This window comes from Corvus hawaiiensis, chromosome 3, assembly GCF_020740725.1.
Source record: "Corvus hawaiiensis isolate bCorHaw1 chromosome 3, bCorHaw1.pri.cur, whole genome shotgun sequence".
Lineage (NCBI taxonomy): Eukaryota > Metazoa > Chordata > Aves > Passeriformes > Corvidae > Corvus > Corvus hawaiiensis.
Genome location: NC_063215.1, coordinates 47,409,362 through 47,422,495, shown reverse-complemented (window position 1 = coordinate 47,422,495; position 13,134 = coordinate 47,409,362). Strand labels below are relative to the sequence as shown.

Here is a 13,134-nt window from a genome sequence, read left to right as displayed (position 1 = left end):
CCAAAAAAAAAGGTGTTCAGGTTAGAGGCCTTAGCCCTCCTTGCTCTTTTTTTTTTAATGTTTTCAAGGTACACAGAGTAATAAATGAAAATGAATTCTACCATCTTAATATTTAACATCTACAGAGAGGGAAAGAAGGGGAGGCAATGTCAGTCACTGCATCAAAAGCCTTGTGACTCAAAGCAATTAATTATTCACATGTCAAGGTCACGTGAGCCCAGATTCACACAATCACCATGGCTCTTAAAAGCTATGGCTGCAAGAGACATTTTCTTGTCAACAAACGCTACTCTACGTTGATCCTACAGGCTCCTGGACAGTCTTAAAAGCACTCCTACACAGAGCAGAGTCATGGAAGCAAACAACAGAAGGTAAGTCTTTGCCATAATATTTTCAAATATTTCAAACTCTACTACCTGCCAAGAAGCCTACAAACCTCACTTTGCATGGAACCATACTATTTTAGTAGTTTTTAGTGCTAAATTAAATTCAGTGGTTAACTTATTCGGACTTACAGCTAAAGGGTAATAGCAAAAACCTGAAAAGAACAGTGAAAGGTTACTGTAAGAAGTCTCTAAACATGGGAATTTTTTTTTTTTGAAGAGCTGTAGTGGAAGCAGAGTTATGTACTATACCCTGTAGGATGAGATTTATGAAGAAAATATTCTACTTATAAGCTAATACTAGTTTAGAACATAACCAAGATTACACAGAGACTCTACAGAAAGAAGCATAATATTAAACATTTAACACATAGAACATATTAAAAATATTGTACCTTCACAAGGTTCAATATAATAATGGGAGAGCCAAATCTTTGAAGCATTTGGTCAAAGTGAAGAGCAGCAACATGTGCATAAGGATCTGCTTGGTCCACTGAAACAAACATATATTCAAGATGATAATAAGTGAGCTGTAGAATTTTCCCTTAATAGTACTCTTCACAAAAGACGTATTAATTCTCTGGTAGTAACGACATCATGCAAAAGCTGTTAAAAAAATATTCCCTTTGCCAAATTGTAGGCAACTTCTTAAATTTTCATGAAATGCTTATGAGGAATAATTATTCTGGCCCCATTAATTTCAACCCAGACATTTTCCACCATTTTCAACAGGTTTAATATTTTACCCACAATACTAAGAGAAATGCAGCTAACTTCATACACAAAGTAAGTACAAAGAAAGTTTTTCAAACAGAAACTCTTGCTATTTAATTTCTGAATGTGAAGTCTAAGATGGAAGTTTTTTTCTCAATTTTTTAACCTTAAATGATGGCTTCCCAGAGCACAAGTGCCTAGACAATTTGTTTGTTTTTGCAAATTCAGTTTTCACTTATTCTCTCAGATGTTCCTTTAGGATACAGCACTAACCATAATCTATCACAAAAAATAATTTGTACACACGTGTTATGGGTGGCTTAGGCATCATAGTTGAAATATCTTGAGACCAGTACAGAGGGACAGACCCTCGAACCTGAACATAGGAAGAATAACTCCCCGCAGAAAATGACATAACTGAAGCATCATAAAGTATTTGTTCAGTTTCCACTTCATTAGCAACATCTCCCTAAACCAAACAAAAATACACAAGTGATGTAGATATGACATTCAAAGTCGCATGCAGTACAGAGTATTGATCATTACAAACAGAGCACAAAGAAACTGTGAGACACTGAACCACAGCAGTGAGAACAACACTGAAGGTTATATTCCCACTTGTCCCTAATGTATATTACCATATTTTTATTTTTTTCCCCTCAGTTTGGGAAATAACAGCATCTCTAAGTGTAAAAAACCAAAACAAGTGCCAATTTAGAACTATTAAATTTATTATTTTAAGAACAACTTTATTATGCCAATGAAAAATGCAATGATACATGTGATAAAATTATCTAATAGCATAATTTATAGCCAAAACCGTAAACTCCTCTAAACCAGCTCTTCAGTCAGTCAAGTTCAAGCTTTCATACTGGGGAGGGGCAGGAGGAAAGAACCCCTAAAATAGTATTTTATTTACCTCACAGTTTGATCCTCGTTTCAGAAAACGTGTTCCAGCAAATTTGCTTGATCTTCTGGCTATCAGAGTGACATATATAGGGCGACCATATATTAACAGCTCTTGAAAGAAAAGTTAAGGTTTACATGTCACATGCAATTTTTTGTTCACTTACCTTATGCACACCAAAATAAGTTCTAACAAAGGTGTATGAAACTGAAATAATCTGATTTACTAAAATCACCTTAACAGTGATGAGCATCACTTCCAAACTTATTTTGCAGCTGGAAGAGAACATTGCCCTTTCCAACAATCGGTTTTAAGAACTTTGAAAAGAGACTCTACATTGCAATACATCACCCACTTTTCAGAACATACAGAAGAGAAGCAACATTTCTATTTCATGAAATGACAGTGGAGGTGAAATAGATACAAGATATACCTAGCATTGCAAATGCTGCTTTTGTGAATACTGGGATTAAAACTTGGGAGCTTCATTTTCAGATGAAGTATATTCGTCACCCTGTAATTATTGGTTTAGAAAAATAGATCAATTTGCAACTACTTAAGCAACAACAACTGAAAGCCAGAGGCAAACAGGTTACAGTCTTTGTATTTTACTAAAAACAAGCTGATAGTCACACTAGGCATCTGATTCTATCACTGTTTCCTCAGTGTGAGGGAGACACAAGAAAGAGGAAAGAAGACATTTGCTCACACACTAAGCAGCTGCAGGCATAATGTCGGTGGTCAGATCCAGCTTTGATCAAGTAAGACCACAAATGAAACAGTGGTATGTGGAAACAGATCGAGCTTTTTGTCTGCGGACTAAGCCAATGACCAACAGTCTTACAATTGTAAAAAAGCAAAATTAAATTTTGCAGACACCACTAACCTTAACTTCATAATTGTATTTGCTTCCCCAGAAATTTTGAACTAACATGATACTGTTGAGGAATAAATTACAGTGTCTTCATAACACACTAAATTCTTATCACATAACACAACATTTCTTTGGACTGTGGTATGCATTTGGACTTTTGCTCCTCCTGCTACAGTGTACATAGACCCATTTAACTATTTAAAACAGTATATAGTCAAGAAAAGAGACTTTAACATGTACCTCTTCACACAGCAGGGCTGAAGTTCTATCATCGTCTTCAACAGAAGGACAGTAAATACAAGAATTTCTGCAAATCTCAGTTATTAAAAAATGTTTTAGAGAAGATTAGTAGGAGAGCATTTCTATGTCAGTGTCATGGTTTAAACACAGCTGAAACCAGATCAGTCAGCAATTCAGTTCTGCTTAGCTTTTCTCCCTTTCCTCAAACATCTATGAAAAAAATGCAGCTGAGCCTAAAAATCCTCTCAAGCTTTTTACTACTAAACCCCATGCTTAAAAAAGACCCTCAATGAAAATGCAGTCTACCTGTGTTAGGGCCCTCTTACAATAACTATATTTCTTATTTAGCATAATATCTAGAAAAGTAAAGAAAACGAAAGCCAAACAATAATTATAAAATTGAATGGTATTTATATGACAAAGAAATAATTCAATGTTCAAACTGGGGTTTTTTTTTAAATTGATAAATCAAAATTCATTACAACAGTAGAAGGATACTTGATTGCCCACAGAATCCATGAATAATATACAGCAGCCAGTCACGATGAACAGCAGTTCTTACTGCTTCCAGAAGCTTGGCATTCCACACATACTTTTCGTAAGGTTTACTGCAAATCCCAAATACACCTAGGAAGTTGTTACAATGAAAATGCATTAGCAATTAAGAAACAAGCTCACCCGCATTGGACTGCTTTAAAATCCAGGACACTGGATTTTCATTTTGATTTTCCCTTGACTGCAATTCAGTGTATCATTTACTCGCATCCTCAAGGCTGGCAAACACATATAATTCCAGGCACATGCTGAAGTCCAGCATTTATGAGGATCTGCAGTTTTTTATAGCTGCCAGTCACTGTTGTGATTGAGTGCCTTCATGCAGAAGTTACTGATATACTTCAGTACTGAAAAGAGATGTCTGCATAGTAGCACCAAGAGATTTGATAACAAGGGAAAACAAGCTGTGAATTCCAGTTAAGGCAAAAATGCTCTTATAGGAGGACTTTATAAGCTTCTCAGTTCTGGGTCACCTCTAATTACCTGCTAGGTTATGGAAGATAATGCACATCAATCCTTTTTTACACAATTCAACACAGTTTCCCTAATTTGCACTAACACCGAGAAGCACACCTATTGTAGACCTGCAAATTAAAATTCTGTTTCTAATATATCTGGAATCTGAGTCTTTTTCTGTTCCAAATACAAGGACCAAGATGACAACTGCCACTGAAAGGTGGTAGAGGGAATTGAATGAATCTGAAACTTAGAAGAAAGAGGATAAGAATACTATTTCCTATAGTTTTGTACACTTTTTTCAAATGAAGTTTCTGACAGGACAAATTATATCATAGCAGTATGAACGCCAATTATAGCAGAGAACTGCAGCAGTCAAATGTTCTGCTGGAGGGAAAAGATGAGTTCTCATTACAGACTACAGGTGAAAATGCAGCTGTTGAAAAAACTATTGGTACCTAGACCCAAATTACTGTAAACCCAGGGAAAATTCATGTAACCAAAATATTTTTGTGAGTTTACACACTCAGCAGAAGCTGGTCACAAGCACGTAGCCAGCAATTTTTCCCTTTTTCTTACTCCTAGCAGCATTTCTTTGGTGACAATTTATTCTTAAATGACAGGTGGCTATTTGTTACACATACTCTATGAATATATATGTGACTAGCACACACTGCTGATGGAGTCAAGGTTAGGGCATCTTCATTTCCTATTGTTTTTACAAAGACGTAAGAGAGACAGTGCCTTTGTAAGGATTCCTGAGGGATGTTGCAGATATGAGTCTTTCCAGAAGAGGAATTATTGCTCTCTTTACTCCTTACAGTCCTTTCTGATATTGTAGCATTTGAGAACCAGTTTCTGGTATCTTGATATATATGATCATGTTACTAATATCTTTTTCTTGGGGGGATGGGAGTTTCATTCAACAGAATAAAATCCAACATTAAGAATTTCAGGGGAAAGTTTCTCTGTACGTGTGTGTGTGGGGGCATGCAAAGTAAATGGGAGAGAAAACAGTTTTTCTGTCTGGCTGCTCATCTTTATACTCTTATGAGTATGTTAGACCCAAACTAAAGGCTGAAGTTTTGAACTGAAATGAGTAATTTTTCTTAGACTTCTTGACAGGGGTTGCTACAGCAAGATGACACTAACTTTGTACAGTTCCTCTGTTGTCAGTATTCTCCAATCTAAAATGAAAAAATGTATTGGTACTTAATCGGTTACTGCTTCCCACTCTCTTTATAACTCACTCCTGTTAGGAGACTCAGAAGTCAGTTGAGTAATCAATTGCTGAAAAATGTCAGCATGCTCAGTCATCTCCCTGAGTTGCAATGTAATTTAAAACAATGACTACACACCTCTAGAAATCACACTGTTCAAATTGAAATGTCTGTAAGTGACACTTTACAAAACCTTTTATTAACTCACAACTGTTAGGAGACTACTGAACAACAACAGAAGGCCTGAATGTTTCTCAAAAGTAAACCTAAGTGGAACAAATTTAAAATACACTCAATGCACTTAAAATGACCAACAACATCAGTTTAATTAGATGTGCTTTCTTACCGCTTCCCCCTTGTGTTGAAAGTCCTTCATCTTCAAATATATCAAAGCTCTCTTGTCGGGTCTGGGTTGTTTCAGTTTTTAATGTCTCAAGTGGCATTCTCAGGACAGTAAGATTATACTGAAGGGAGTGAGATAGATCATAGCTGTAACTGATAGACAGTTAAGATTTATTAGTAATTGTAGATGCAGAAGAATTTTCTGAAAGCCCTTACTCTCCATCTGTACTTATATTTAACACACTACTATTTTATCCAATAGAAAAGACTTCTGAATAAGATACACAGATTTTGATTCTGTAATGGCAAATCATACAAATAATTTCCAAAAGAAACTTTGCAAACGTAGAAACTGGTTACAGTTTACAAAGGCTGAAAATGTGTTTATGTTCTTCTTTTAACTGAAAATTAAACATGCCTTTTGAATGAAGCATATCAAGAAGCTTAATTCACTATGAAGCATTCCAGAAGTTTTAAGATACCTATTCCACCAGAAATATCCATATACATTGACAACCTCATTTTTCTGAGATTTAAGCGCTGCTACTTTCTAATTGCTACCTGAACTCAAAATACAAAAGCCTGGTCCAAAAAAATTGTATTTGTCCCCAAATTTATGACTGCAGCACAGATGCATCTGAAGACAGTGGCTGCTGAATAAAGAAAAGGGTTTTTTTTATTAGTTCCATAAGAGTTACAAATTTTCCATCTCATGTCTCTTTTAATAACACTCCATACTAATTGCTGAATTTTTAAAGCAACTAGGCTTCTTCCCAAAGAGAAACCAAATGCACACTACACTTAAATCACAAATACTCATAGATTTCCATTTTAGTCTAAGACAGCATCAATGATTACTGGTCCTCATGTAAGTTCTGGATATTCATTAAAGATCTAAAAAGTTATTTAAACATTAGACATTTAGATTTATCACTAATGATAATAAAGTGTAACCCATGCATCCACCATACTTCCATAACAATGTCCTGACCCATCTGTTTGGGAAAAAAAGGTCTGTAACATGCTCTGTTTGCATATAACACAATCTTTAAATAGTGTCCCAGGAAGAGACATGTAAAGGCTGTTTCCCCCACTCTCCAAATGTTTTCTTATAACTGATTTCTAACTTTCCTCAGCATTTATATGAAAATCATGCAGAAAAATGTGTTAGGCTTTCAGCCAAGAACAATTTCAATGAAGCTTATCAATTTAAAAGATTCTAAACAATAAGAAAGAATACTAGTAACATCCTATGTTTCTCCTTTTGAAAGTGAAAATCAAGCTAAATATGCAGTTAAAACACAGAGCACAAAAACGTTTTATGATAACAATTCTTGTAATGAAAAATAAAACATAATCAGTAAATTATCTGCCAGTAGGAAAGTTTTCATTTATGCCACACAGGATTTGTGCCAAAAACATACTTTTGTATAAGTCACCTACTCATTTTTTTTTCTGTACAAGAAATTTGAAATATGTAGTTTATCTTAATTCTCCAGTTTCAGCTTGGAGGAGTCTTCAGTAAGACCTCACTATGGCCTTCCAGTAATTAAAGCAGGCTTATAAAAAGGAGGGAGAGCAACTCTTTACATGGGCAGATGGTGATTAGACAAGGGGGAATCGTTTCAAACTAAAACTGGAGAGATTTAAGAGGAAATTCTGTACTGTGACACTGGAACAGGTTGCCCTGAGAAGTTGTGGATTCCACATCCCTGGAAGTCTTCCAAACCATTCTGGATGGGGCTTTGAGCCACCTGGTCTAGAGGGAGATGTCTCTATCCATGGCAGCAGGGTTGGAACTGGATGATCTGTAAGGTCCCTTCCAGCCCAAACCATTCTGTGATTCATTTTATGATAAATGTGTTTACTAAAGTCATGTAAGAATCTTCTCCTTCCCCTTCTATGTACAACCATAGAAACAGTACAAATTTGTCATCTCCAAGCAAAGGTGGTAGGAGTGGGGGAAGTTGTATAGTATTAGGGCTGGGAGACAAAGCATGGAAGAAAAACTCAGGTTTTATACTGCAAAAAAATCTTTCACATGCAAAACCATGAAACACACATAAAACTTGGGTAGGTTTTATCTTCACAGATCCAGCTGTGACAGAAAGTCTTCATTCTCCAAGAGGAAGCATCTTCTAGACTGATATACCTTTTGGTAATTGCAAGAGGGATTATTTTACTTTTTTTTTTTTTTTTTTTTTTTTTTAAGTCATCCAGTCTTCTAACTATTACTGCCAGGTTTATCACCACATTTCTCCCATTTTTGTGCTGTCCCAAAAATCTCACGTAATAGTAGCTGGGACACAGAAAATTGTCTTAGGTATGGCATTTATGAAACAATAAGCAAGAGAACTGCAATGCCTAGAAGGCCCTATGAAAGACATACCCCATAGAGGGTGTATCTTAAATCAGGACCTATTTCTCTACCTTTGCTCCCGAATCAAGGCAAAGTTTTATTTATGGAAAATGAGACCAATAAAGAAAAAATAACAAGACAAGCAACCCCCCTGAAATATAATACTTTTCCAAAGAGAGAACTTCTGCATAATCTGACAAGGCTGAAGAGTCAGTGGAAACAGTAGCTTCAGTGCCTGCTTTTTTCCATGGCATTAATAGTTTTATATTTTTTAACCTAATGGAAACTAAGTTCCTAGCCAATTGGTTGAAGGAGAAAGCAGGTTCAAAATACACAGACGAAAATGGACCAGCAGCATGATCATGTGTCTTAGTTCTCCAGAATACCAACCTAAAAGTCTTGGGTATCAAAAACAAAACCTATAATCTTGTATCAAGTGTAAGTGCACATTTTTTTTTAAAGGAGTAGTAACTAATACCTACCTAAAATAGAAGTTGCTAGAAAGGTCCACATTTTGAAAGATTCTCAGATACCTGGCAAATAATTCAAGTTGCAGAAAAAATTATTATTTTAACCAGACAGACCATAAGAAGTCACTCAGAGGATCAAAGAAAAGAAACTACACATAAATATTGATTCTTGCCCTACGTTCCCCTCCTATCTTACTGTAATTGTTTTGACAGGTAATTACACTAGAATGCCAGCATATGGATTAAATAAATCAAATAGCCTTTTTAAAAAAAAAACCCAACTAGTGTCTACTCATATACATACTCTGTTTCTTTAGGCAGTTGTAAAGTTGTGGTTCTATTTTCCACATATGCACATCAAAATTTTCAGGATTTAAACAACCAAACTCTCAAAAATACTATAAAAGAAATAAAATTTTTCAGTTACTCTCAAATAAATGAACAAGAAAAGAAATATCTCGTACAATCTGTCATAGCCTTAGCAAATTCCCAAAAGAAACTGTAACACTGTCTGAATGATAAAATGGCTGACACCATAAATATGTAGGTTAGATACCATGATCTGCTGCACATTAAGAGGAGAGACTGATGTCTATGATCAATCCCACCTTAAAGTGGAAGCTTTTTTAATATTTACCATTGGCTTGGTTCATTACCTGACATCAGTTTATCATAAACCATTGCTTTTTGACTATTCACACACAATACAGACTGAAAAGCAGTTTATCAATACCAGTTGCCTGCTATTTCATAGAAGCAAAGTAACCCTACCGTGATAAAAACATAAAGGCTCAAATTTCTGTCTTCATAAAAAAGTTCCCAAAAAGAAAGAAGCAGTTAAACTTACCAGTGAATCATTTCACCACCCTTTACAACTGCAACATTCACAAGATTCTGATAGCACAGAATCATTTAATAATCTATTCAGCACTTTGAAGGGCACAAAAGATCTCTTCAGGTGAGATTAACATCATGCAAGAGTTACTAAAAAAAGATCAGTGCCCCAAACAGTACATACCAGTATTAGCATTACTTTGCCCTTGTAGGAACAATGCTTATATTTGATACTTCTTGGTGCAGATTTGCTGAACTTAGCTGTGACATGGAGATGTGGACAATAAACTCTAGAAGACTATGACAGTTGAATTTACTCTCCAGGTTAGAGGCCACGTAACTTGTAGCCTATTTTGCATCCAATGAGATAAAATGGCTTGAATGACATACTAATACAAAAGAATCCGTGACTGAAATTTCTAGTAGCAGTCCAACATTGCTTAGAAAATATTCAAAAAGTACAGACTGGTTACCAGCATTATTTACCTGGCCTCATCAGGATGACTGACTCTTACAGAGTCATTTGGAATGTAGATCATATTTGTATCTTCTATTTTATATATTGCATGACCACCAATATCTGCCATTTTTCTTCTTTTTGTTATTAACACAATGTAGTAGCCTTCTAAGAACCTGACAAAACCTTTTAAAAAAAGCATTAAAGTGCTTTTAGTTGCATGTTTGTGTCTATTTGATAAAACACATTTAGCAAAACAGTATCAGAATCATTTCAAGACTTCAAAGAATTTTTGTTTGTTCTTAATATTATATGCATATATATATATATACACACACACGCAGAGTCTTAAAATTCACTCCCACTGACCAATGAAATACCTAGGCTACTTATTTCCCCTCCCACTGTGGGTATTTTTAACACTAGGCAGCAGAGTTAGGACACTGAAAATTTGGAGTATGTTTCTGTCTACCAATATACTTGTATTTGCTTTCTATAGGACTCTCATTGTTCAGAGTGAGGCATACTCTATTTACTTCAAATACCAAAAGGTTAATTTTCCAGGGCAAGGAAGAATCCCAGTCTCCAATTTTCTTTTCAGGTTCATGTATTCTCTGCTGAGGAGGGACACAAAACAGCAAAAGGAGTTGTGGGTACAACAACACCTTTGTGTCCCCTCTCCTTAACAGCAGAGAACTGAATTCCTTGTCTAAAGCAGCATCTCCCTCACATCAGCCATTCAGAGTATCAGGGGTACTCCTTTTTTTTCCTGTTTTCTCTCTCAGATATCAACATTTGACCCTGCTGAAGAGCAGAAGGCTAAGAAGGTAGAACAGGCAGTATCTGGCTTTACTGCCTATAAAAAGATGGCTTCTGAAGCCTCCACCCTCATTCCTTGCAGGGCATAGCCATGCTTCTTCATGGAGTGCCTTCTTTGGACACCTCTATTATATATGATTAGGGAAAAGTGTAACAAAACCTTTAAATACAACACAAATGTAGAAATTCAAATGAAAAATAGAAATACATAACCAGCTCTGAACTCAAATGTGTAAATATAGTATAGTACAGCAGTAATATGCTTTAATAAGTAATAAATTATATTAATTAGCTTTTGGAGGTAGCTGCTTTGCTAGGTGGCTGAGAGCTTGAAACTCACTCACTACTGCACTCTCAAAAAATTAATTTGGAGATGGAGGTGATGATGATGATGACATGATACAAACAGACCCTCACAATTCATATTTTCACTTGTATTTATATTCAGTTCTTTTAGCTTTGCATTACAAAGTAAAGAAAAAGGATGAGGAGAGAACACATTTTCCTCCCTGTCACTGCTGGAGGCTGCAACGTGATCGAATGAACGGCAATCTTTTCTTCCACCTTATTAGCCCCCCTTGGAAAAATGCTCTCACCTGCACAAAGACAGGAGGCCCTGCTGACAATAAGAAACAAACCTTCCATTTGAACCAGTCAGACTATTGAATTTCAGTTGTTAAATAGTAGTCACAGCTCTTCCTGTATCCTCCAGGTACTGAAATCACTTATGTGAACAGCCTCCATCCTTTGAATTTCACCAAACATTATACCAAAGTCTGATAAACAATGGAGCCTTTCTCCTTGGCCTGGTTCCCTCCCTTTAAAAGTAATTTCTACTTTTAAACACTACACAGTAACTCAGCCTATCAGCACCCCCATTCTGAGTGCACTGAATGTGCTGCATCTGGTTAATGAAATAACTAGAGGACAGAACAAAGCTGTTCTTTGCAATTTTACAAAAAATAGCCTTGTTCTTATGACCTGAGTCAGGAGGCAGAAATAAACTACCAGATGCATTTCCTCAAATTACATGTTTATACAGATATAGCCTAAATCATATAATTTGGAAGTATATAATCTGATAGAGAGTCTGTTACTTCTAAAAGTCATCTAGAAATAAATATACTGTATCTGTTAACCAATACATTTGTGCAGCTACAGAATAGAAACTCTCCTGTGAGGAACAGTTCATATAAACAGTCATACAATTGGGATGCAAAATTTTAATTAATCACAACCACTTTCCAACCAAACATATTATCACATAATCAGATAATGAGCACTTATGGCTTGTGCAAAAAAAACCAAACCAAATGATGCAAGGCTGTTAGAAGCTCCTTTAGGTTTACCCATATTATGAATACTCTTAATCCAGTAAGGAACATAAACACCATCTGATGAATTTTGGAAAAGCTGGATGCATTTATAAGTTCCAAAATGCTTCACAGGCAAAAAGAATGCAGAAGAAAGTCTGCTTAATTTGCCACTTTAGATTAGAATAGAATTGTATTATGTTTTGATTGTTATCCAAAATTCAGGGGCATCCTTTAAAGTAATTGCATTCTCCACTTTCTCTGCAGCTTTGGCTTTAGATGTCCAGGTGTATACTGACTCTAATAAACCACAAGGTATTCTTGGGAGCTGTCACAGCACACATTAACATTTACTTCAGAGACATCAGCCATCAATACACTGACCTCAGTATCAGACAATAGGCAGGAAGGTAGTGACTTTCAGATGAAGTTAGAAGCTATTAAATCCCTGAAGCAGTGCTTGAGGATTATGGACAGCTGAGCAGCATTTTAAAATTCAGCTGACATACCAGTCAGTTATACTTGTTCAAACACGAAAAAGAAATCTTTAAATATGTCACTGCAAAAAGTTAACCAAAAAGAAAAGTCATCTTTCTGAATAGTGTGTGATAAAGAAATACAGCCTAATAAAGAATGTCAACTTTCATTTTCTCTTTAAAAAGTATTCTGTGAGCTCTGGAATTCCGGAGCCAGGTTCCACATGATTTGTATTCAAAGATCAGCTGAGTTTGGTGAGATCTTCAACCAAGTTTCTAGAGTTTGGCTATTTTCTAGATCTGTCCCTTAGTGACAAAGAAAAGACTGGTTACAGCACAACTTTCACCCCTGTACTGGCCACTTGTTTTCACAAAATACACAGAAACTTACTTATTTTTGAGCATGAAAAATTTCTCAATCCTCTTTAGTTTTTTAAATAAATAAAATCAGGGGGAGACAGAAAGATATACAGCATGACACAATAAGCCTCATCTCCTAGGAAAACAAAAGATTTTATAAAACCCATCAAAACACTTACCTACTATACCAAAAGCAGAGACAGCTCGAGATAACCCAGAAGAGCCCTTCTGCCCCATCTTTGTTCTGTTTCCCAGATCTAAACGGCCAAGTAGTTCCCTCACCTCTTGTTGTGTATAAACATGCTTCAAAATAAAAAGTCACAGAAGTTACTGTTTTGGTTGTTAAATGTTATTT

The 13,134-nt window shown here is 35.8% G+C and overlaps 1 protein-coding gene across 4 annotated transcripts in view; it reads right to left on the bottom strand.

Annotated features, from left to right (window-relative positions):
* FIG4 (FIG4 phosphoinositide 5-phosphatase) overlaps positions 1 to 13,134 on the bottom strand; it is a 52,952-nt gene that overhangs the window by 31,303 nt on the left and 8,515 nt on the right. For all 4 annotated transcript variants that reach the window (XM_048299588.1, XM_048299587.1, XM_048299589.1 and 1 more), the window contains exons 3-10: positions 12,959 to 13,082; positions 9,841 to 9,997; positions 8,533 to 8,583; positions 5,696 to 5,844; positions 3,617 to 3,745; positions 2,017 to 2,117; positions 1,404 to 1,566; positions 779 to 876 (exon numbers count right to left, since the gene is read on the bottom strand). In XM_048299588.1, coding sequence (XP_048155545.1) covers positions 779 to 876; positions 1,404 to 1,566; positions 2,017 to 2,117; positions 3,617 to 3,745; positions 5,696 to 5,844; positions 8,533 to 8,583; positions 9,841 to 9,997; positions 12,959 to 13,082 — 972 coding nt within the window. The remainder of the gene's footprint in view (positions 1 to 778; positions 877 to 1,403; positions 1,567 to 2,016; positions 2,118 to 3,616; positions 3,746 to 5,695; positions 5,845 to 8,532; positions 8,584 to 9,840; positions 9,998 to 12,958; positions 13,083 to 13,134) is intronic.